At 39.6% G+C, this 26,364-nt stretch overlaps 2 protein-coding genes across 4 annotated transcripts in view; both read left to right on the forward strand.

Moving 5' to 3' along the window:
* The window catches only part of Arl13b (ADP ribosylation factor like GTPase 13B), a 57,803-nt gene extending 46,597 nt beyond the window's left edge, over positions 1-11,206 (forward strand). For 2 of the 3 annotated variants that reach the window (XM_028879455.2, XM_037209667.1), the window contains 4 exons: positions 2,969-3,191; positions 4,062-4,178; positions 5,134-5,202; positions 10,769-11,206. In XM_028879455.2, the coding sequence (XP_028735288.1) occupies positions 2,969-3,191; positions 4,062-4,178; positions 5,134-5,202; positions 10,769-10,845 (486 nt within the window). In that variant the 3' untranslated portion in view covers positions 10,846-11,206. The remainder of the gene's footprint in view (positions 1-2,968; positions 3,192-4,061; positions 4,179-5,133; positions 5,203-10,768) is intronic. The other variant, XM_028879456.2, reaches the window with a different exon arrangement.
* A 7,044-nt stretch (positions 11,207-18,250) lies between these two features.
* Nsun3 (NOP2/Sun RNA methyltransferase 3) overlaps positions 18,251-26,364 on the forward strand; it is a 45,934-nt gene continuing 37,820 nt past the window's right edge. Inside the window, exons 1-2 of the mRNA XM_028879453.2 lie at positions 18,251-18,939; positions 19,841-19,950. Coding sequence (XP_028735286.1) covers positions 18,928-18,939; positions 19,841-19,950 — 122 coding nt within the window. The 5' untranslated portion in view covers positions 18,251-18,927. The remainder of the gene's footprint in view (positions 18,940-19,840; positions 19,951-26,364) is intronic.

The following is a 26,364-nucleotide window of genomic DNA, read 5'->3' on the forward strand; positions in this document are numbered from 1 at the left end:
CTCCAGTATCCTCCCTCCTCCAAATCATTTAGAAACAAATGTCACTCTCCCAACCCTGGCATATATACTTGATTCAGTTTTTCTGAAGGTAAGTTTTGCTTTTATGACATATTTTAAAATGTACTGACCAACTGATCCATAGCCCCACTGAGCGGAATGTAATTTAAAACACTAAGCCAACTTCCTTTGTATAATAGTGAAAAATTACATATAACTTCATCTGTTGGAATGTATACAGTAAGTTCTGATACTGCCGAATTCTGCACAACTCCAGGGATTGTCATAATCAAGGTGGTGAGGGAATGAAGAAAAGAGACACACACAGAAAAGGGGAGAAGCACAGCACATTGGAAACTCAGTGTGTTTAGTATATACAGCTGAACAGGGAGGCAAGGTTGTTGTATAGAACGGAACAAGGGGGCAGCATTGTTCCATACTTCTGAACAAGGAGGCAAGGTTAGCTACTTTCAATACAAAGTGTCTCTGTAGGGGAGCAGGCTTCAAGTCATAAACCTACCAGGAGCATTTTCTGCATACACTGTCTACATTTACATTTGGACTCCTAGGAGACTTTGCCATCCCTTTGAACCTTTCCCTGGGGATGGGGGTGGAGTGGTGTGGGGTGGTTTTTTGCTGTTCCCTAGTCTGAGATATTGCAGTCCCAACATGGCTATGCCCAAGTCAACGGTAGGCATTCACCTAGGACTTCTCTCCCGCTACAATGATACAGCCATCTAAAAATATTACTGTAATTGGGAAATTAGGGAGAGAGCTAATTACCTTATCCACAAGCATGAGGACCTGGATTTAGAACCCCAGATGAGTGGTTCCCTGAAGGTGTCGGACAGGAAAGTGAACTGCTGGAAGAGATGAGAATGAAAACCCGGTGCAGATGACTTCATCAACTTGGATCAGACTTTGTTCGGGTGTCTAATGTCAGGTGGTTCATTGTCAGCATATTTAAAATACAGTACAGTTTGGGAAAAGGTTTCCAAGCAACAGCCAGTCCAATCCCAGGTGCACAATAAAGCTCAAGGTGTGACTACATAGAAACTTCTTTTCAAAAGCACATGTGACCTTCGGGGGTGGGGGTTCTGTAGCTAAAAGGCCTAGAATCTAGTGTGGTCTCTGACCAAGGTAGCATAGAAGTGGACAGGATATAAAGTACATGTGACATCCCCCCTAAGGATGGGTAATGGTCTAGGGAGGCAAGAGTCCGGGATAATCCTTCTGGGGAATTTGGATGAAGTGTGCCTCTATAGCAAAAGGTGGATGAGGTCTGCCTCCACAGGTAGCAGAAAGGTCACCAGGTCATTAACAATCCACTCCCAGCCTCTGGGTGGGAAACAGGTATTTTATCTTACACTACTCCACTGAGACGAGGTCCCTATATGTTTAACATTCCTAGTTTTCCTAGAGATTTGTGGGAGCAAGGACCCTTGTGTTCCCCAACGCATAGAGCCATGCAAAAAGGTGGGCATGGATGAACACACCTGTAATGCAAGTACTGGGAGACTGTGGTGATACATTGTGTACCCTAATAAAGCTTGCCTTGAGGATCAGAGGACAGAACCAGCCACTAGATTAGACTTAGAGGCTAGATAGTGGTAGCACACTGTTGCTGGAGGGCTTCTCTCCAGGTTCCACCAAGCCCCACAGTCCCACAATCCACATATAAAATAATCACTCAGATGCTTATATTACTTATAAACTGTATGGCCATGGCAGGCTTCTTGCTAACTGTTCTTTTATCTTAAATTAACCCATTTTTATAAATCTATACCTTGCCACGTGGCTGGTGGCTTACCGGCGTCTTTACATGTTGCTTGTCCTGGCGGTGGCTGCAGTGTCTCTCCCTCCTTCTTCCTGTTTCCCCAATTCTCCTCTCTCCTTGTCCCGCCTATACTTCCTGTCTGGTCACTGGCCATCAGTGTTTTATTTATATAGAGCATATCCACAGCAGCACACACCCTTAATTCTATCACTTGGGAGGCAGAGATCCCTCTAGATCTCTGTGAGTTCAAGGCCATGCTGAAAACAGAGCCAGGCAGTGGTGGTACACACCTTTAATCCCAGTACTGGGAAGCATACACGCCTTTAATCCCAGGAAGTGACATGGCTGGGCGGAGAAAGATATATAAGGCATGAGGAAAAAGGAACTAAAGCACTTCAGCTGAGATCCTTTCTGGTGAGGACACAGGCTTTCAGTCTGAGGAAACTGGATCTGCTGAGGAGTTGGCGAGGTTAGGTTGGCTGTGGCTTGCTCTGCTTCTCTGATCTTTTATGTTCACCCCAATACCTGGCTCCAGGTTTTTTGTTATAAGACCATCTAAGATTTGAACAACAGGAAAAACAGACAGGAAGCTCTGTAGCTCATTAGCCATCCTATCTAGCCAAATTTAGCTTCAGATTTACGTAGAGATCGTATCTCAAGTCACATCCTACTTAACACTCCACTAACAAGTGTATATACATGCATGCATACATACTATAAATATAAACAGAAATATTAATTCAGTTGATAAAAATAATAGAAGCTAACACATAATATTTACTGCATTTGAGGTACTATTTTAAGTATTCATGTATTCATTAACATGGAAGGAAACATTTTAAAATAAAACTTTCAGTTCATTTTTGTTTCATCAGCAAGTAAATGGTATGTATATACAGAGAGAACCACATTTATGTATGTTTGTTGGTGGTGTGTGTCTATATGAGTGTGCCATGATTATAAATGGAATAGTGGTCATCTCTAGATTATGAAACTACTGGAAACATTTATTTATCTTTAGACCTCTGTTTGTAGGGAGCATTTAGCAGTTAGTATGTTTTAATGATACATTCACAGTTCATTGTGCATCTCACAGTGACATTGATTCACCAAAAGTGCTTACTTGCTTTCTTCCTTGAAATGATCTTAAATGCCACCGTTGTGATAAAGATAAATGTATTTCATTTTTGTTAGAATGAAAAAAAGCAAGAGAGAGAGAAAAAGAAGCAGACTGTGGAGAAAGATAGTGATGTTTGCCTCCCAGAACATCGAGTGGAACAGGAGCAAGTAGAGTCACAGAGCCAGCCTAGTGGCTGCCCCCAAATCGACGACAGTGGGGTGGTAGAGAGTTACAAGGAGGCCCTGTCCCAGCAGCTGGACAATGAAGATGAGCTGGACCAGCGCTCTTCAGAATCAGGTACTAACTCTCAGCCTCCCATGCTTGCCATATGGAAAGGAAATTTATACTTGGTTTCATTTTCATCATGGTCACCAAAATGGTTCTGTAATATAATGCTTTTTATTTCTGTTTTGATTCTCCACGAGGTGAGATGATTCAGGTTACATTTGCTCACTTAAAAAATCATTGTTTTCTAGATATGTTTGCATTCCTTATAGCTTTGTATGTTTCACAGATGTTAGTTATGGCTTATGTTACAGATAACTTTCATGTTAGAAAATGTATTGTTATATATCTGATGTGTTACGTGTACATTCAAATAGATGAAATAAATTTTAGAAGTCCAGAATTTTTAGTTGAAATACTTTTATAACTTTTTCTAAATGTGTTGAATATACTGTTCAATTTTGGTTTTATGTTAATTGATAAATTAATATAGAAAGCCTTAGAGTGTTCATGTGTGTTTCTTTGAGAGCCTGTATGGTTTCTGTTTGCCTTTTTAGGAATAGTAGATTCTGCCAGGTCTACCAATGTGATGTTGGTTACATATATATATATATACTGGACATGCCTGGTTTAGGAATTATTTTACTGAGTAGTGTGTTTAGGTTTGATTGGGCTCTAGGTCATCTTTTAAATGGTTATTTTTGGAATACCTGTCCTTAGACTCAGTTATTCTACATTATCTCTCTTGAGGAGTGTTCCCAGCCTTATGGATTTTTCCATAAAACATTTCCATAATTTTGGAAATGAAGACCTCTCTTAGAAATTGGTTATTTGTGTTTTATTCATTAGTCATATACTTATTCTGTCAGCCATCTAAAATGTATTCTTAGTGTATATAAGTTCATACTTAGTTGTTAAAGTTCCGTGTTTATATTCTTATAGATAATAGTAAAAAGAAAACTAAGAAACTAAGAATGAAAAGGAGTCATCGGGTAGAACCAGTCAATACAGATGAATCTGCTCCGAAGAGTCCCACCCCACCCCCACCTCCCCCTCCTGGTGAGTAAATTGATTCTGACACTGGGTGTAGAAACACTGATTCAAGTACTGGAGGGAAAAAAAGGAAGAAGAAATTAGGTAGTTGGTAGTTAGTATTTTTATTATTTTGTCAGGGTGTGAGAAAGAACACTTTGTTGTCTGTGTTATGTAGCATTTGTTGCTTTAAGAAGGCAATGGTAAAATGCATTAATGTAAATTTACACAATAATCCCTTGAATGTGACCAGATTATATTCAAAATATCTGTACCACACATTGCTGAAGGAAATTGAAGTTTAGTGATTGGCGACTAGATCGGGATTTCAAATCTGGATCTTTAATCGTTTTATCCCTAAAAGTTATGTAAATATGTGATTTTTCTCATATATTCCTAAGACATTGCAGGAGTTAATGCATGTATAAACTGTGGGACCCAATACACAAAAACTGTAAGTCGCCTTCAACGCTGAGCATAGTGTTCTACCTCTTACAGTTGTTGGTATGTATGTGTGAACTAAATAAATGCATGCATTAATAATTCCCTTGTAGCCTTTGTGCCAGAGCTTTATATGGTGATATTTTTTATTATGAATTTTTACAAGATTCATTTCTAGTATTATTTTTAACAAAACAGTTCTCTTAGCCTCTGCTAGGTATTATAATGGTTGCCAATAATATAATATTTGTGATGGTGATAAGAGGTGTGAACTTTTAGTTAAATGTGTGTTAAGAACTAAGTATAACTAACAATATGTAGTATAATATAATATAATGTAATGTAATGAATTATAATGCTGAAGCAGATGTTAGCATCCTATAGTAAGTAACATGGTGAATAGAAGCCAATTGAAAATGTGTCTGTTGAGAATTGTGTCATAGAGTGTTAAGTACATTTCCTGTCAAGGGAGGGATCCTCTGAAAAGACCTTAACAAATACTCATTTAACAGAGCTTCTAAATGTTTTTCTTTTCCTTTAGTTGGCTGGGGAACCCCCAGAGTCACTAGACTTCCAAAACTTGAGCCTCTTGGTGAAACACGTCATAATGGTAATGCAAAAGGATCAGTTTTCAATATCATCTGTGCATTATACAGCCACTTTTCTTTATCCTATAACTTCACATTTTCAGTATTTCATTTTTGGTAGCTTTCAGATCCACTACCATCTTTTTCGTTACACTTTTAACTTTCATTTTACTCCTTTTTTTTTTAATTTTTGAATGCATCTTACAATTATATAATTTGATTTTTTTAATCTTAATACAAATACATGAAGACTCATTCTTGTGTTTATTCATGATAAACCTTATAGAAACAATTATGAGATGGGAAAAGCTTCCCAGCAACTGAAGTCTGAGCCACTGCGGTTTTATTTACTGTCCTAGAAAACTGCCATGTCCAGCCTGTGTTCATGCACTGTGTGATCATGAATGTAATTGCTCTCTCTACTCGTAAGATTTCCAGCTGCTAAACATTAAAGTGAAGTCAAGATCAACACAATGTATAGAATGAGGGATCAGACTAGTAAGCCAAATACAGAAAGTTGTTGAAGGCTTTATTGAGTCAAGAAACAATTTCCCTTGATGAAATGGTCATAGCTGTAATCCGGCCAGTGCACTGCCCTAGACAGAACTTCAAGAAATAAAGCCTAGGAAAAGATAGTTAGGACTCACAGGCAAAAGTCATTCCTGACCAGACGTCTAGGTTTTCACATTGAACTTAGAATGCAAAGGAAAAGTTTAATTGTAACTTCATCTCCTCGCTCATTAAGAGCATCCAATACACTTTCTGTACTAACGTAATAGAACTATGTTTCCTAAAAGGATCACTTTATAGAAAAAGACATTGAATCTTTAGAAAAAGCATTTGTGAAACTGAAACATACTATTTGAAAGCTAGTCAGGCCTACTTCTTGCTTTTGTTTTCAAAATACTGTACAGGTTCCTAATGGTTTCTACTTAATCATTAGTGAAAATTAGAAAATTTATATTTATAGATAGATGAATTTACTGTTAGACTTCCTGGTAGGACAGTTTCAGTAGAATTACATATTTCTATTATATTTACTGATTTGTACACTGTAATATTTTTATCAATAATAATAGGTTAAGTCCTGTATTATTATATAACCTGACTTTATTCATATTAGAAAACATTATCAATTTAAATATTCAGTGTTAGAAAATAGTGTTAGAGCCTGTCCATTTATATGTACATATATACATACACAGAAAGAAAAATAGTTTCTCCCAAGAGCAGAGAGCTTGCAGTGGCAACTTGAGGTCATGCCAGCATACAGAAAGCCTGGAGGGCTCCATCTAGAACCAGAGCAGGGGTGACCTTCAGAAGCTGCCCCTAGTGACCTGCTCCATCTCCTGGTGGTGCTAAAACAGCGCCCCTAGCGGGGGTCCGATTACTCACACACATACACATGGAGGAACAGTTGAGAATCTAAACAAAACCTGCTACTTCTGGACCCTGAGATGTCTCTTAGGTGTGAGCCCTCTAAAATAAAAAAGGAAGTTACATATTTCCAGTATTAAATGGCACAGAATAAACATTCCCTTCTCAGAAGGGAGGAACAGAATAGCAAGGATGGATGTGGAGCAAGACTGAAGCCCAGGAGGGAAAATATTAAGTCCCGCCATTACATGTACGGCATAGAGGGCCAGTTGTGCTATCACATCAGCTTCAGTGGTCCTGTTCTGTCCTTCACCCGTGGCTTTGTCATTTGCAGCACATAAGGCCTTTCTGTTGAGGTAGCTCCCCAGGGCCTGCTGTTTTTTAGACAGACATCCCATGTTGCGGTGATCCCAGGGAAGCAGTCTAGGCTTTACCTTCACAGCTTCATGGTTCACACTGTCAGAGAATCTGCTGTTGCTAAACATGCCCTGGTTTTAGGCTGTTCTCTTCAACTCTTCCACGATTCTATAACTCTTGCATTCTGTATGCCTGCAAAACCTGCAAAACCATCACCACATGGACAGTGACAAGTTCTGCTGCCAGCTGAAGGTAGAGCTGAACTCTCATTGGCTATGGCTGCAGCACTCTGAGCATCTCCTCATGGCTACAGAATCTTTCTCTAGGTGGCCTTTTCCTAGTAGGTCACCTTTTCTGCACTCTCTATGTAAAGGAAAGTCTTTGAAGTGAGTTTGTACTTTTACATTCTAGGACCTTCTCTGGAGCTGTAGCCTCCAATTTGCCCTTTCTATTGTTGCAGTGCGGTGTATGAAGTGTGTAGCTTCTCTTCCCTGGTCCTAATCCCTTCAGTCGCCAGGCCGACAGTGTCTGCACTTTCTTTGTGTTAAATGTGCTCTTTCCCTTTTCCAGGACAAACTGCTTCCATCTTTCTGTTCTACCCTTTGCTCTCTGTTCTCAGTGTATACTGGCTGAAAGCATCTAACAGTAACCAGGCCACAGCCTGAATGTTAAACACCAAAGAAAATAATCTATTAATTTTGAATTCAGGATGACTCGGATGTGGCCAGATTCTTTGTGTAATGGCCTCTTATCCAACCAGTAGAGTCCTTGTTCCTCTCTGAACCCTCATGCACACGGTCATCACTGCATGCATCAGTGTTAACTTGATCTTCCAGATGTCTAGCAGAATTTCTGTTGATCTTTATGGGTAGCCCTTCTAGGGCTTCTCTAGCCCATAACTCTAAACTCTTCTATATGCATCCTGAAAACCAGCTGTAAAAGTCTAGGAACTACAGAATAATATTCATTGCAGCAAGGACTCCATTGCTCTGTTGCTAATTTTCTGTAGTTTCCACGGCCTTCAAAACAGCAGCACCACCAGTTCGGGACTAATGTGCTAAAACACGAGCTGGGGAGGGGAATCACGTCAGACTCAGACAATACCAGTGCGTATTTTTTATTTGAGACCAGCTAAATATTTGTTATATTAAAATACGACATGCACTGATTTAATAGAAAAAAAATAGTCCTCTAAATTACTGTAATATCTATGGCAGTAAGTTCTCTAGTGGAGAATTGGAGTACTATTCAGAAACCACATGGGCATTTATAGAGAGGGGCATAAGAAATAGAGGTTCAAATAAGAAAATCCAGGATAAACAGGATCCAAAAGTAAGTATATCTGTAATCCTGGCACCACTGAAGGCTGAGGCAAGAGGATTGGGAGTTCCAGGCCAGCCTCAGCTACAGGAGAGGCTGACTGAAAAAGAAAAAACAAACAACAACCAAAACAAAGAAAAGAACAATAGTTTGTCTGAAGGCATGGAGTTACATAGTGGTTAAAAGAGGAAATTTTAAATTATAGAAAACATAGAAAATGGAATTCTGGACTTGGGCTAAATGGTGAAGGCCTTATATATTAAAGTATAAAGGCTTACTATTAGTAATTTTTCAAGAGCTAATGTTCATTTAATGCATGGACATAATGTTACTATATTTAATGTTTAAGAAAATAATTTAAAAAAGTACTTAATGTATATGAGTGTTTTGCCCACATGAATCTGTGTGCCATTGGTGTGCCTGGTACCTACAGAGGCCAGAAGAGGGCATCCCGTTTGATGTATGTGAGCTGGGAATTGAACCCTGGTCCTCTGGAAGATCAGCCAGTGCTCTTAACCTCAGAGCCATCTCCCCAGACTCTCTTCTTTTTCTTAATTTTGAACACTTCTTTCCCATTATATATAAATATATATGGACAAAAGTCTAATGACAAATATGCAGTAGATATATAATGGGCTAGTGGATAATTAGAAACCAGCTGTATGTGGTTTGTGATTTATACTTTACTGACTTAGACAAAAATTGCCATCATCAGGTTGAAAGCAGCTTAAGGGAGATTCTTACTTTGATTATAGGCATTGGCTTTAGTAACAGCTTGCTTCTATAATCACTTTTATTGCCTACAAAGCTTTCTCTGTGTAATGGGTAGGACAGAAACATTCAAAGAGACATAAAATGAGAATCTGTATTTATTTTGTGAACACTCTCAGTCTGTATTTCTTTAGTGTGCTATATATTGAACATTATGAAAAATAATCAAAGTTTCTGGTAGTCAAAAATACCAGCTATACAAATTAAAGGATGTTGTCAAGGCTTACAAGTTAAAAAGAAAGTTAAATATGTTTGTATACTTTTACTGCTCTTCAAATTTCATCTTCAAAATGTTCAATAATCTCTATAAAAATGTTTAGGAATTAAAATGCTGTATCTTATAGAATGGTTCAGTTTCCCATAAGGAAGTGATACAGAACCCACTACAAAAGTATACTAATTTCTTGGAAGACAAATTTTACATACATGCATTTGGTCTTTTAATAAAAATAGTTTTAAATTCATCAAAATAATTGGATATATCTTATCATTTTTATCATAACAATAATAGCAAGCAATAGGTACCTACCATTGTGCTTGGCAATTTTAGCTCTTCCAAATTGCTTTATAATATTGGCAGCAAACTACCTTAGGCAAGAGCTTTCATGCCGCTAAGCTGCAGAATCAAGATTTGAACTTACGTCTGCCTGGTTTTGAAATCCATACTGTAAGTTTTTATGTTTATACTATGCCATTAATATTTGTTAAGACATCTCGGCAGTTTAATTTTTGATTTGCAGTTGCTTTGAAAATATTTCCCCTTGTACATTACCAGTGTATTTATTTTAAGTGCTTTTGAATATCTGTGCTTCTAAAATAATTTTAAGGTAATATGCTAGAAAATAATTTATGATGACTTAAATGTGGCATTAGGTTTATAATCTAATTTGTGGCAAAATAGGAAATGAAATTTGAGCCAGTGAGTCAGCCTTGCTGGTAGAGGTACTTTATGCTGCCAAGCCTAAAGACCTGAATTTGAACCCCAAGACTAACAGTTGAAAGAGAGAAGCAACTCACACAGATTGTTATACACAAACATTAGAATAAGGAAATGCAGTATTTTTCAAAAGAGTATTAATGAGCTGGGCAGTGGTAGTACACAGCTGGGACTACATAGTGAAACCCTGTCTCGAAAAAACAAGCAAACAAACAGAGAATATAGTTGTATTATAAATGGAAAGGTTGGAGTCTGGGAATATGGCTCAGTAACAGAGTGCTTACCTAGCATGCACAAGGTTCTGGATTCAGTTCTCAGTATAATTCACATACTCAGAAAGAAAGACCATTTTGTACAATCATCACCAAACCACAGAATCGTAGTAGGATTAGGTAAAGGAAGTTAATCTGCTTCTTCTAAAATACCTAGACATCATTAGAAAGCAACATGGTGTATACAAATGGTGACTGACCAGGGTCTTAGTAGCTGGTGACTGACCAGGGTCTTAGTAGCAGATGGTGTCAATTCACAGTATTTTGTATTTGTTTTCTAATGTGAATGTGTAATTAAAAAAAAAAAAACTTTAAGTATGTCTGTTAGGTACAACATTTTACCAGTCATTTAGAATTTACCCAGGTTGTTATTTTTTGAATTCATTCAATTTTTTTTTTTTGGATTATATTTATTTCTGTTTTCTGTCTTCCCCCTATCCACTCACTTGAGAATTGTCTGCGTCTTAATCTTTTAAGGATGTTGGCTGGAAAACAATTAGCTGTGCAGAACTTGATTATCATACTGTTTCATGTTTTCCATTTCTCTTTGTGCAGATTTCTATGGGAAGCCACTGCCTCCCCTGGCTGTGCGGCAGAGACCTAATGGTGATGCTCCGGACATGATCTCATAACCAAGACAGACGGGTTGGTCTTTTTAATAGCAGACCTTTCCCGAAGCAGGAAAGCCCTAACACTGATGACTGGGGCAAGACAACTATAATATCAGGGAGGAAAGAATACCCAAGAACTTGACCTGAACATTCACTTCTCCACATTCTGTGGGTAAAGCAGAAAGGAAACAAAACGACCAGTAGCTGACAAGAGCATTTGGCCAAGTTAGCAAGATGTAGTGTTGATTCTTTGGTTTACACGTGCCTACTCTTGGACATTCTCCCGAAGGAAAACCTCCTCAGAAATGGAGCCAGTGGACTCTACATACCTGATTTTTTTAATAGTCTGTATTTCTATGCATTAAACATCTTTTATAAAGTACACGTACATGAAAAGGGTATTCCTGGGCATTTATAACCTAAATTTTAACTATTTTTATATTTTTTCTAAAGCTTTTGTTTGAGTTTGCTATTGTATTGATTGTGCACTTTTCTACACATGCTTGCTTCAATTTGTCTGGATGGAACATTGGTTTACTTGACAGACATGAAGTGTACAAGCAGGATGTATTTAAATGACTTGAGGTATGTTTTGTGATAACATTGTTTTTAAAATGTACACCCTATTTTGACGTAATTTTAAAATAGTTGCTATTTGTTTTAAAAAAGTAGTTGCTATTTTAAAAAGCAAGTTCTCAGATCTTTATTCTACCCAGTTACATGATTTGAAAGTTGTACCCGAGGAGAGAATTCAGTTCCCTTGTCACTGATTGCTTTCATTGGGGATGCTCTCCATAAACGTTAAGGCATATGAAATACTTTTTAAAAAACATCCTAAGTTTGTTTAAATTAGTAAGAATGTGTCCTGTGAGACATTACTCAAAGCCCTAAAAGACCCACCTCAAGGACCGGACACTTTGAGAGCTCAGGTGCCCGCTGTCATGCCTTCTATCTGTAGGCGCTCCATTGGCTATTCGGGTTGTTTCATTCTCCATGCTGGGAACTTAAAGGTAAGAAGACTGCAAGGGCTCCTGTAGGTCTGGAGAGTTCAGTTTTATAGTAAAACACAGCCATTCGAATGAAAATGTTGCCTCAAATCCTTTTATAAAGAGCTGATTACAACATGACATCTTAATTTAAAATGATAACACTGGTTTTGCTCATGAGTGCCATCTATGAGGCTCTTTGTTCATCTGTTCCTTACCAAAGCTTCTAGAGATATATTTAGTAATGGATTCATATTGTAATAGCCAACTGAAAGCATGCCTTTAAGTCAAAGTGAAGGTAACAAGGAAAAATTCTATCACCTCGTTAAGACTGGTACCTTATACTGACAATAGACATATACTAGTTTCTGAATGTAAGTCCATCTAAGGTGGGTTGAAATGATTGTCTTTTAAATGTTTATAATGCATTGTTCCCATTTTAGCTCACTGGACCTGAATCAGTTAGGTCACATTATTCTAGTCAGCATTGGTAGAGTTTCTGTGAGTTTGTGCATGGTACCTACCTTGCACACTGAGGAAGAAGCATTTTAATTTCTATGCAAAACCCATATGCAGAATTGGTAGGTGGCTCAGATATGAGGAGACTCACAAGAACACAGGATGCAAATTCTGAACTAGAGTTTAGAGGAAAATGTGCTCATCTTTCTGGTTCACTTTGTAATATTTAAATTCCCTTTTAAAACTAAACTCACACTTTTGCTATCTCTCAACATTCATCTGGTTTGAGAATAAAGATTTTTTTTAAAAAATTCTTGCTTCCTACCAGTGTTTACTGTAGAGAACAGTAATTACCGACTATTTCATAAAAACAATTTTGAAATTGAATGTAACATAAACTGGAATCGATGTTTTCTATAATACTATATGTTTTCTTAAAGCCATGTAAAAACCTTTTAAAAGATGTTTTCTAAATCGTATCAGATTTTAACACTTCGATGCTTATTTTGTTATATTATACATTTTCATTCTTACTCATCATGACTTATAATTTATCACAATAAAAAAATAATTTACACCAGTATACCATTTTTCTCTTCCTTTTCTGGTGTTAAATCATTATCTTTAGCTAATTAATATTTTTTTGCATTATTACTGTGGAAAGAGTTAGTGGATTAGTTTTTCTTTTTTTTTTTTAATATGAAAACTACTTAAAGATGTGAGAAACAACATTGTGATTTGTGTGTGTGTGTGTGTGTGTGTGTGTGTGTGTATGTATGCATGCGCGCGCGCTACTGCCCCCAGTGTTTTGTTAACCCTACTGCCCAAAAGATATATTTTATTAACTTATTTACAAGAGAATTCCAGCTGGGCAGCAGTGGTGCACACCTTTAATCCTAGCACTCGGGAGGCAGAGCCAGGCAGATCTCTGTGGGTTTGAGGCTAGCCTGGTCTATAGAGTGAGATCCAGGACAGGTACCAAAACTACACAGAGAAACCCTGTCTCGAAAAACCACACAAAAAAGAAAATTCCATGTGCTCTTACTGGACAATCCATATGTATGCACTACATAGAACACATTGTATGTAATGAATGTGGGGTGTAGAACTGTACAGAGTGCCAGCTGAAATTTCAAGAGATCTTCTTTAGATATTGTCCTTAATTTTCAACTGTTTGAGGGAAGCAAACTTAAAATTTTTATTATTTTAAGTGCTGTTTTCTTTTTTTGAACTTTAAGAAGTTTTTTTGTTCTGTTTTGGTTTGGTTTGGTTTGGTTTTGGTTTTTTTCAAGACTGGATTTCTCTATGTAGTCCTGGCTGTCCTGGAACTCATTCATGCTGTAGACCAGGCTGGTTTCAAACTCCCAGAGCTCCACCGCCTGAGTGCTGGGATTCAAGGCGTGTGCTACCTTTTTTTTATTTCTCTGGGTGTTTTTCCTGCATAATGTATGCATGCATGTGTGCATGTGTGACTGGTACACAGAGGCCAGAAGAAGGTGTTGAATCCCTTGGAACTGGAGTTATAGTGATGAGCTGCCATGTGAGCACTGGGCTGCAAATCCAGGAACTCTAGATGAGCAACCAGTGCTCTTAATTGCCAAGCTGCTGCTGCTGCTGCCTCTCCAGCCCCATGCCATGTTTTCTTCAAGCTGAAAATTAAACACTATTTTAGTTAATGTTTAGAATTTACTAAAACTCTTAATGGTCTAGGAAAGTTCACCTATAGAATGATAGACCCCAGACCCAGGATACTACCTTCTCGAGGGGGAGCCCCAAGAACCCAGACTCCAGTCCAGTTGATGCAACAGCACGAGGTTTTTATTGAAGCGACTGTACAGACGGGCAAACTCTGCTCCTAAGAGCAAGAGCCGCATCTTACTGCAGGCTTTTAAAGGAAAAACCCACAAAAGCCATAAGATTACAATTCCCATACAATTTCATTTCACAAGATCATGGTCTGATCACAGAGTGGGTACAGTCACGTCTGCATGTACATTCTTCCTGAAACCTCAAGGGGGGTATCAGGGCGGGAGTGGAGTTTACACAAAGGTCACAGTGATCCTTCCTGGAACACTTGCAACTACCCCAGTCACAGTTGAGCACATCTCTTAACAGAAATCTTTTTACATTGTTACATTGTTACAGGTTGAACAATGGCTGAGTCAGGTGACCCTTGGTACTAGTTTTCTTTTTAGTTCCTTATTTCCTGGGGCTTGGGGGTGTAAGCCTGAAGGGTTAGGGTCTTTCAAGAAAACACCATTAGACATTTTATTTTATTAAATGTTCTCTAGCTGGAAATATTTTGGGATCTGGAGAGATGACTAACAGGGTAAAAGCATGTGCTATTTTTGCATAACACCTGTGTTCCATTCTCAATATCCACATCAGGCTGCTCATACATGGCTGTAACTCCAGTTCCAGTAGCTCTGAAGCCCTCTTTGCTTGTGAGGGCCTTTGTGCTGTCAATGCACACCCCACCTCACCCCATAACTAAATCTCTTCTGAAGTTATTTGACGGTCAGTGTGTTATGCCATCATTCCCAGAGTATTCACTTTCTCCCACCCTAAGTGAAGAAATCCATGCTTCTGGCTAAAAGTTTTCAAAAGTTGAAACTGCTTATATAAATACAGCTGTAGCTTATAGGTCTTATTGCCCCTGGCTTTTAATACCTGCTTTTGTCTGAATAGAGGATACTTTATAAGTGACCTTCTGCTGATGCTCATTTATTGAGAAATATGTATCATCTGACCCAGAGAATCAATTCAGATAATGCAGGTCTTTTAAAATATGGCAGAGGTGATGAAAATGGTGATGATCTTTTTGTCTTGTAGAAACAGAAGTGAGGATGCTTATTCCTTTTCGGAAACAAGAAACCAAACAAGAAAAGTAGGAAAGGAGAAATGAATTTCATTAGTGGTTCAAATTTATAACCACAGGGCAAATAGGATGTAAGACTTTATTTGTAAGTTCCATTTATGTACTGATGAGGAAACAGTGTACAACACGGTGAATAATCAGTAGTCCCCAAATTTTTATGACATGTTTTATCAAAGAACATTTGTATATTCTTCTATACCTGTTGTTAATGTTTGGTTAGGGTTAGCATAGCTAAGTAACGCCATTTTTAGTGAATTCAATAATTGTTTTCTTCCAGTTCTGAAGGCTGGAAGGGTAAGCCAAAGTGCCAGCAAGATTGGCTTTTTCAAAGGCTTCTTCCCTTAGTGCCAGGTTACTGATTGTCTCTTGTTGTCCCTAGTGTGTCTCAGTGTATTCATTTCAAAAACTGTCACTTAGACTAGAGTAAGACTCATCTTCACGATGCCATTTTAACCCGATTTGCCCCCTTTTAAAGGCAATCCCAACCTAAGATACTGAGGACTAAAACTTCAGTGTGAGCCAGGGGATGTGGTGCATTCCTTTAATCCCAGCACTCAGGGAGGCAGAGGCAGGTGGATCTCTGTGAGTTCGAAGCCAGTATGGTCTATGGTGTGAGTTCCAGGACAGCCAGGGTTACAAAGAGAGACCCTGTCTTCAAAAACCAAACCAAACCAAACCAAATAAAAAAAGAAACTTGAACATGAAAATATTAAAACAACAAATTTAATCCCTCATACATTTATACATATATACTTACCTGGACAACATACATTTTATATCCCCCTACAAAAAGAACTTTAACCAAAAAATAAAAAAATAAAAATAAAAACCCTAAAATGGAATCAAAATAGAGGTCATATTTACTTGCTCCTGCAGTGAATTGTGTGCTTGGGTTTCTTTTTTTTTTTAATTTGGTTTTTCTTTTTTTTAACTTATTTTTTTAAATTTAATTTAATTTTATTTTATAATACCATTCAGTTCTACATAACAGCCACAGATTCCCTTGTTCTCCCCCTTCCTGCCCCCCTCCCCTTCCCCTCAGCCCAGGTGCTTGGGTTTCTACACAATACCTGAATCCCTAAAGTAATAGGAGTCTCATCTGCTGAAAGTCCATGACTGTGGACTGCCTTAATTGCAGGTACATCTCTCACAATGCCTGACTGGTTTTACTACCCAGTGGACCTTCACCTTTTGGGCAACATAAACAAGAAGAGTTTGACATATGATTTTTGGTTTTTCGAGACAGGGTTTCTCTGTGTAACTTTGCGCCTTTCCTGGAACTCACTCTGTAGCTCAGGTTGGCCTCGAACTCATAGAGATCCACCTGCCTCTGCCTCCCAAGTGCTGGGATTAAAAGTGTGCACCACCACCGCCCGGCAACATATGATTTATAAATATGAAAATTCATAAAATTGTTAGAAAAAGACTATGAAGTATACCCAAAAGCACTCCTCAATATAAAACAATTGAATGATAAAAATGCTTAGATTAAAAAATCTTGCCTTAGAGATGTTACTAACCTTTTAACTTACTAAATCTTTGAAACTATTATTGAGAGAGAAAAAAATGAATGGGGCAGGGATGCAGTTCATGTTAGCATTAACAAAGCTATATAGGTTTAGTCCCCAGCAACCACATAAAGTAGGCACAAAAGCATGCCACACATAGCCTCAGAAGCTTCGAGGTGGAAGCATGGGGGATCAATTCAGGTCATCCCTCACTACATAGTGACTTCAAGGTCAGTCTGAGCTACATGAGACACTACCTCAAAACAATATTAACAAAGAAACACTGAAGTAAATGCTGTGGATATCGCTCTATATAAGTAAAACACTGATGGCCAGTGACCAGGCAGGAAGTATAGGCGGGACAAGGAGAGAGGAGAATTGGGGAAACAGGAAGAAAGAGAGAGACACTGCAGCCACTGCCAGGACAAGCAGCATGTAAAGACGCCGGTAAGCCACCAGCCACGTGGCAAGGTATAGATTTATAGAAATGGGTTAATTTAAGATATAAGAACAGTTAGCAAGAAGCCTGCCACGGCCATACAGTTTATAAGTATTATAAGTGTCTGAGTGATTATTTTTATACTTGGATTGTGGGACTGCGGGGCTTGGTGGAACCTGGAGAGAAGCCCTCCAGCAACAAGTAAATCCTCATACTTAAATGTCGGTTCTGTCTTTTTATCTCATGTCTGTTAGTTCAAAACAAGTCGACTAATAGATCTGATCTTTCCAAGTTTAACATCCTAATAGGAGTCTACCTCCTATTTCCTAGGTCTACTTTGCAAACATAAAGCTAGTCTATTAATTCAGTAGTTGAGCCATTTTATAATGAACACAGAAAATACACGAAATCTTTCTGCATATAACAGTTGAAAGGTAGATGAATTACTTGTCCCCAAATACACAACTGGTGGTATTCATTTAATTATTTGCATACCAAATATTGTATTTTATTTTGCACTGAATCAAAATTAACACGACACTTTTTAGATTTCTGAGAAAGTTACCTAAATAAATATGCCAAGCTTTCAATCACATTAGTGGTTAAGAACCATTTCCTTCGCATTAGCTTTAAGAGACCAGCACCTACCTATTCCATATACCTATACTGACATTTTGACTGTCCAGTGCTATCTCAAAATGGTGATACCTAGTTACTGTAAGAGACCAAATCATCTCTGAGAAATTGCAGGTTTGTTACAGAACAAGGGAAGAAATGCTAATGAATGGTTATTCCTAACATAATTAACATTGCTGCTGGTTGAACTGTGCTGGGAGCTTTGTGGGCCCTTCCTTATCTTTGGGAATATGGTCTCCATGCTTGGTAATAACAAGCCATTATTCAACTATCAATGATATATAATAGTCACATCAAGTGCAGCCACCTACCCTCAACAAGCCTATTTGAAAAACATGAAAGTGGGAAGCAGAAAAGGACCACACTGGGAAAAGGAACACAGATACAGTGAACACTCCCCCCATGTCGGTCTTTGGGGTCCTAACGAAAGACCCGTGGTCCCTGGGACTAGCGAGCCACCATTATCTGGGTTTCAACCTCGTCCTGTTAGAAGATGGTCTGGCCCATTAGAACTGTAGTAAACATCTCTCCACCAGACCAGCTCCCCCTCTTGCTGGCCTCCTTTCCTTCTCTCAGGATGATATTCCCGGCGAAATCCCCATCTCTGTGGGGGTGCATTGTTTCCGCAGGCTGAGGCCCCGAGACACAAACGTCTCTAGGGGACCTTCAGGCGGGTCAGGTGGGCTACAGAATATACAAACAGCCAGCGGTGGGCGTCTGCTCCGCAGTCTCGGTCCATTACTCGGTATTTCAAAGTTAACACTTAACACTTCCCATTCTACGGATACATTATCTTGGGCCACTCCCAAGGAAAAGCACCATTAATCCTTTCGCCGCTTTTCTCGACGTGGAAAATTAGTATGCCTCTGCTCATGAAACCCCGACAGCCTAATAGTGACGACGATCACAGACGCCAAGGGTGACTTTGTAAACAGCCACCCAGACGCGATCCTCTGTCCAGCGCCAGGGTCCACCGCGGTTCCGAACAGGGATCCGCTTTCCCGCCCCCGCGTCTCGCGGGACCTGTGCCTCCGCCGAGATTTCGGGGGCCCCCGGAAAGTACAATCGCGCGAGAACGGAAGCAGGAAGTGCGAGGCAATCCGTGACCTCCTAGCGGACCCCGGAAGTGTGGCGTCTCTCTGTGTTCTTCGGCGAACTCTTGCAAAGAACCGTAGTGGGCGAGCTCGGGCGGGGACCATGCTGACTCGGGTGAGGCCCTCGGCGGTCCAGCGCTTGGGACTGAAGCCGCGGAGAGACAGGGCGGACTGGGACGGGAGCCACTCTGCCCAAAGCCCGGGAGCCGTGCTGAAGGCCGCCCTTGGCGTGGTTCTGCCCATCCGCATGCACTGCAGGCCGATCCCCGGGGTCGGCGCTGAGATGCCGGGGCCAGTAATTCTGCCAACTTTCCCGGCCCTCGGTGCATGCACTTGGGTGAATACGTGAAACAATTGCAGGGGGTCCCAGGAAGTTAGGGCGATGATTATTTCCGTAAATAAACTTTATTGTGGAATAATTTTACATTTACATAATATACACCCAGCCGTGGTGATATATCTTTGCTGTGTTACTTTAAAAAAAAAAAAAAAAAAAAAAAAAAACTTATGCATTCTAAAATTTTCTTAACATAAATACATCTTTAACCTGGGCCTTACATTTGGGTAATTACTACTTGAGAAACGCCATTTTCATAAATAGGTAGAATATCAATGATGTAAATCTGTCACAAGTAAGGTGTTACTCTCAAGGCAAGAACTGCTATTTTAAACACTTCTTTAAAAGCAGGAAGCCTCATTCTAGTTGAGGCGTTATTGGCAGGAGCTGGCAGTTGCTGCAGGAAACTTGGTTTTCTGCGTGTGATCCCACACACATGTACATAATGATATCCTCTAAAAGGACAGGAAGTTGGGAGGGAAGCTTACCAGGGGAGTCTGGGAGGAGTTGGAGAAGTGGGAGGGGCGTGGTTATTATCCAAATACATTGTATACGTGTATGAAAGGCTCAACGAATAAATACAGATGTAAAGAAAAAAATTAAGGTCATGTTAATGTCAGATCTCAATAAATGTGTGATATCACAATGTGTCGTTAGCAACTCTCTTTTATCGTCGTAGCTGAAAGCAAAATCAGAGGGGACGCTTGCAAAACAGATTTGCAGAGTGGTGTTGGATCAGTTTGACCAACAGTATTCCAAAGAGCTTGGGGATTCCTGGAATACAGTAAGGTTAGTATGATTCATCTCTTGATATTTTATGAGGGAACAGTGGAAGTGTATGCCGTACCTCTTTTATGAGAGTGGCCCCATGAAGATAAAAGTTTAGTACACATTTTGGGAGGGAAGATACAGTCAGAGTAAAGGTGAAGGAATTACCCAGCTGCCCTCTCCTGCCTGAACTGTGAACAAAATGAGGCATAAATGGTTTTTTAAAAATGAAGAAAGAAAACACAGCCATAATAAAAATGAATGCCCTCCTCCCAAGCAATGGGTTTTATCTGTAAAAATGGAAATGCACTGCATTTTAAAACTGTGTCTGTAACAAAAATTCTAACTCTGAAGACATTTAACTTTCCGAAATTCAGAAAATAACAAATCCTTAAAGTCAGTGCTCCTTTATCTTAGCTAAAGTCATACTTTATTTGGCAATCCTAGGCACAGTTATGTCTGTATTTGGAACAATGTATTTTAAAGAAATAAGCATATAATTCAGAAAAGTGGCCAGTGGGCCTGTGGTGCTGTGGTTCAGTTGGTGGGGAGGGAAGGCACGTGACATCAAGGCTGGCATCCAGAGCGGGGACTACATTGTAAGTTGTCCTCTGACCTCCATGCTCAGTCATACTCCATGTCCCTGAAATAAATTCATTCATTATTTATTTATTTTTTTAAGAAACATACAATTTGTGGGTTGGTGAGTTTGTGCTCTTGATCAGAATGGTAGTGAGTGGAGTTTTGTATGGAGTTCCTGATGTGTGTATGTGGTAACCCCCGGAATACAAAGAACAGCATAGTCCTCTGTCTAGTTTACATACAGTCTGTTCATGGGAGAGCCATGGTAAACATTCTAGAAACATGAGCAAGAATGGTGTCTTTTATTTATTGAAGTGTGTGGGTGCCAGTAAAAGCCACTGGTGACTTTGGAATTAACTTGGTAAAAGGAATCAGACAATAAGGACTGAATGGAGATTGCCCAATCTGTTTTGCGGAGCAAAGAAAAAGTGGTATGACTGTAGATAGTCTGAAACTTAGCTCAGACAGTAATTTCTCAAATGATTGTTTTATGTCATCTCATCTTAGACTAAGTATTTCTCCTTTTCACAGAAGAGCTTTAAGCATATCTCGAGACAAAGATTAAGTCTTATTAATAAAGATAATAAAATATGAAGTGGGTCAAAGATAAATATCTTAGGATGCTAAGATATTTAGGACGCTTATAAATATTATAATATGGAAATGCAGCAGTTATTTCAAGAATGCTACATTTTATAATGAGTCTTCTTTCAGAAAATGAATAGTGAAGTATATAATGAATTCATGAGGTTTTTAGTATGTAAAGGTATTCATACAGACTAATAACTAAAGAGCCACACATCTTGCATGAATATTCGATGCAAGCAGTGCCTACTTAAGTACTCCTGAGAACAAACTTGAGCTTTCTTTTCAGTGTTTCTTCTGAGGCTGTAGTGTGGCGTTAAAGTAACTTGCTGAAATTCATTCAGCTGGTTAGTAAGTAGAGGTGGGACTCTTGCCCATTCTGTCTAAGGGCAGATCTCCCGCTACTGACAGTACTGGCTCATACCTGGGATAGATCAGCATTCTTGGATGATTTAAAACAAAAGATTGTGAGAAGTATTTTGTCTGGAGACTTTTTAGTAACCTGGCTATTCATAGCCTGTAATGAGTTGATTTTCTACTTCATATCTCCAGAAAGGCTTATAAATGACTATTTGACCCTGAACAAAACGAGCAGTGAACCTCAAAGCCATTTAATTAGCTGGGCCTTCTGTTCCATCTCCCCTTTTGCTAGGATTTCATGGTAACTTAAATTTTGCATAAACATCTACTAAATTTGCCCTAGGCAAACTGAAAGCTTTCTTAGAAAGACTGACCATGGAAGACAGCATAGGAAAATAACAGAAGTACGTGTTTGTAAGTATTTTTACTTCCAGGCCTTGTCCTCCTCTTCCCTCTCATCTAGAAAGGGATTCCAGTTTCTCAAATTTCTATAGCAGTGGGGAAGACTTTCGTTTCAGGGTTTCCATAATTCAGCTTTTGCTATACTTGCTTCCGGCTTGTTCCTTCCAGGAAGTCCATTCCTAGCAGAACCTGAACCTTTCCTTCATGTGATGTCTTTTTACACTGTGCCATTCTTTTTCAGCTTCAGTGCGGTACTTGTGTTTTCTAGCAATTACCCTTAGTTCCCCTGCTCAGCATACTCACATACGTGCTATTGTTCTCTTCTAGACCTACTTTGCTTTCCGGATTGACTTACCTTCCCTCCTTTGGAGGCCTTACTTTGACTCCTGTCTCCTTACTCCATTAGACCTTTATATCTTTGTAAGAAAAGAAAGCTTCCTGGGAAGTGAGCCTGGAGTTTTTCCTCAGCTCCTGAGAGGTGATCTCTAAGTCCTTGAAATGTACTAATACTGCCCTGATAGGAGAGGGAGCTTTACCTGGGGGCTTGTGCCACACTTGCTAGTCTGACAATATGATGGAAGAGGAAGTTACAGACCACAGATAAGGCAACAACGTCCAGGGGGGTTGGTGACTAAAATTGACTATGAGGACTGTCAGTTAAGTCTCCATGACAGAATCTCCAAGACAGGCTGGGTACCTAAGTTTTTATGAGCATCCTTGGATGGCAGTACTACCCCACATTGCTGTCAGGAAAAGCTAGACTTCTCGGCAGTTCTACTGGAGCCAACAAACCCCCGGGAGTTGTCTCTTCCCGTGACATTTGAGTTTGAGTGCTTTTGCTGTGGTGCACAGTGCCCGTGACTGCAAGTACCACAGTTTTCACTGTGTCCTATGAATTTTGGAATGTGGGAGTGACCTCTGAGATCCCTCAAGTTGTGGTTGCTGTGGAAACTGCATAGTTTGGGTAACTCTGTATTACCTCAGATCAACCCCTCCCCCTAGCAAAAGGGAAAATGGCTGCCCAGGGCTGTTGCTTCACCCTTTTATTTGGATGCCCTTTAAATTCTGTCACTGCTGTTTATTTAGCCTTTCTATTCCATTGTGTCCTGTCCCTGTCCATAGACCCTCTTTATGGCTTCACTATGGGCAGTGTTACATTTGAACCAAAAATAATAAGAGTGAATGTTAACATTCTGATCCCGCCCCTCGGCGCCAGCTTATGCCCTGTATACGCCCATTTTTACGGGAAAACTCTGCCTATTTTCCTCTCTTCTCTCTTCCGCTTTCCTCCCACAAGGTGCAGATCCCCCCCCCATCCCACCCCGTCCCTCTCTGTCTCCCTTTCTGTCTTTCTGCCTCTTCATTTCTCTCTCTATTATAATAAACCATTTCCACGTGGATGCAGTGTCTAGGTTGTGTATCTCCACCCTCATGGACTGGGCTCCCCGGCCTTGCCAGCCTGCAGCTTCTGGGGTTCCTGCTGTGTATAATCCCTACCATTAAAGAGGCTGTTTTGCGCCTCTGGTCTCGATGTGCTGCCTCCTCTGCCAGGTATACCCTTCGTTCTAGTCATTACGAGTGTGGGTTCAAAGCTCTCAGCATCTTGTAGCATATAACTTAGATGAGTTATTGAAAATCTGCCACACTGACCTGATCTGTGAGACAAGCAAAATAATGTCTATTCCAGAGTTATTTCAGAAAAGCAAATACATTCTCATAAATATATACACCATTGGTTCTCAACTGTCCTAATACAATGACTTCATACAGTTCCTCATGTTGTGGTGACCCCAACTGTAAAGTTTTTTTTTTTTTTTTTTTTGGTTTTTTTTTGGTTTTTCGAGACAGGGTTTCTCTGTGTAGCTTTGCACCTTTCCTGGAACTCACTCTGTAGACCAGGCTGGCCTTGAACTCACAGAGATTCGCCTGCCTCTGCCTCCCGAGTGCTGGGATTAAAGGCGTGCGCCACCACCGCCCGGCTGTAAAGTTGTTTTTCTTGCTACTTCCTAACTGTAATTTTGCTACTGTTATGAATCATGATGTTAATATCTGTGTTTTCCGATGGTATTCTTAGGCAACCCCTGAGAAACATTGCCTGGAAAAGGTGAGAAGCCTTTAGCCCCATGTTACAATCTCTGAAGAATAAAGATTAAATGCCTTGGAAAAAAGTGTGTTTCCATGAGTCATGTTTCTGAGACCAACCCTCAAAGTGATCTAGTGAGCGCCCTCTAGTGGACAGTGAGGACATTAGCACTAGGACTTGCTGTATTTTTCAACACTTGAAATTTGTAATAGCCATTGTGCTTAGCTTTACTTTATTACCGTAGAAGGTTGGATAGGGAACAGAATAACAGGAGAAAAAGGTTGTCGCAGAAAAACTAAATGAAGATTGTATTACCAAATAGGTAATTTTTCAACATTTTCGTTTTTTAAGTGCTTGACTTTAGTTAAAATAGTAATTATAGGGCTCAAAGAATATCTCAGTGGTAGAGTGCATTGTCAGCATCCATGAGACCTAGGTTTCATCACAGACCAAAAATAAAGAGTAATTGGAAAAAAAAACAAAAACTCTGTAAATGAATCTGCTTCTTTGACTTCTCCAGAAGCTTCAGCCCCCAGCAGTTCTTACCCAGTACACATTAGCTGGAGGAAAGTAGCCAAGCAGACAGCTTGACTGTTGCTCGTGTGACTTCATTGACTTTCTCAAAGGTCAGTCGCTCCTGTGTACAAGTTTAGTTTTAGTTACTCTCTTTTAAAGTCACTTTACATAAGATTTAAACATAAAAATTTTTATACTGGAAATAGATAATAGCCTATAGCCAAAGCAGAGTTTATTTAGAGAATGAATTAATAAATCTTAGCAAGAGGACAATAATGAGCTGGCACATTGTAGTGTGAGTAGGAAACATGAGTTGCAAAGACTGTCATAGGCATGGACAGTCACAGCAAGTTTCAACAGTCTCTGAGTCCTTTCAGAAGAGTGCCTCCCATCTGCCTAAGCTAGTACAGACTCTCCTTCCTCAGCTTGCCATTCTTGGTCCTCCTATAACCAGAAAAAAAACAAAAACTGCAACAAAACAGAGCCCACGTTTAAACCATACACACTTACAAAGAAAGCCGTACTTTATCCTGACTTCCATACAGCATTTCTTTTTTAATTATGTTTTAGAGTTACTTTGTTTTATGTGTATGAGTATTTTGCTTGCATGTGTGTATAGATGTACCAGGTGCGTGCTTAGTGCTTGAGGTCAGAAGAGGGCATCAGATCCCTGGAACTGCAGTTACAGGTGGTTGTTAGCCACCATATGGATGCAAAGAACCAAACCTGGATCTTCTATAAAAAAATGCTTAATCTCTGAGCCATTTATCCAGCCTCTCTAAAGCATTTCCCCAGGGCATCAAAATCCACATATGTTCAAGACGTGGGATGTCAACAGCAGGCCTAGGAAGTAAATGGAAACTTTTTTCATGGCTTGAGATGTTTCCAGAGCTTGATGTCAACAAAACTGAGAACATGCAATTGACAGCTCATTAAAATAGTTTTGGTGATGGATCAGTAACAGTTTTGGAGACATAACTCAGAAGAATTCAAGGTGTGAAACTTGGCAAGTGTATTTAGTTTTACAAAACATTGAATTTTAACTGACTTAAGTGGGAATTTTCTCCGCTTTTTCCAAAATAGCTACAAAATTGATCTTGAACCCTGGATCATTCTAGCAAAAAGTAATAATCATCTATGGATATGTGGAAACAAAACATTTGTTGTTGTTGTTTTTGCTCTCTTGAGGGGCCCGCCACCCAGCTCCCAAATAAAACACACATGGAGGCTTACTGTTAATTTTAAATGCCCAGCCTCAGTTTGGCTTGTTTCTAGCCAGCTTTCCTTAACTTAATTATCCCATCTATCTTTGGCCTCAGGGCTTTTATCTGTCTATATTCCTGTATAACTCTCTTTGTTTCTTAACTCTATGACTTGCTGTGTAGCTGGGTGGCTGGACCCTGGGTCTTCCTCCTTCTCTGGCTGCTTCTTTCTCTCTGCCCAGATATCTCCTTCTAAATATTGTAGATGTAACCAACCGTCTCATTAAATAAGAAACACAGAACCAATGTAGAAGAGAAAGCCAAGAGGTCAGAGCTCAGAGCTAAAATCTCACCCTTCCTCCTGCAGTGGTCCTAGCTCTCCGAAAGAGAGCTACTTCCTGTGTGTATGTCTTTTCATAGTCTTTTTGTTCTGCCTTCTCATTGGTTGTAAACCCAAACACATGACTGCCTCATCATTGCCTGTATGTACAGCCCCCCAGGTCTTAAAGGCATATGTCTCCAATGCTGGCTGAATCTCTGAACACACAGAGATCTACCTAGCTCTTCTACCAAGTGCTGGGATTAAAGGCGTGTGCCACCACCGCCACACTCTTGCTATGGCTCTAATAGCTCTGACCCCCAGGCAACTTTATTTATTAACATACAATCAAAATCACATTTCAGTACAATTAGAATACCACCACC

Source organism: Peromyscus leucopus, chromosome 12 (assembly GCF_004664715.2).
Source record: "Peromyscus leucopus breed LL Stock chromosome 12, UCI_PerLeu_2.1, whole genome shotgun sequence".
In the NCBI taxonomy this organism is placed as follows: domain Eukaryota; kingdom Metazoa; phylum Chordata; class Mammalia; order Rodentia; family Cricetidae; genus Peromyscus; species Peromyscus leucopus.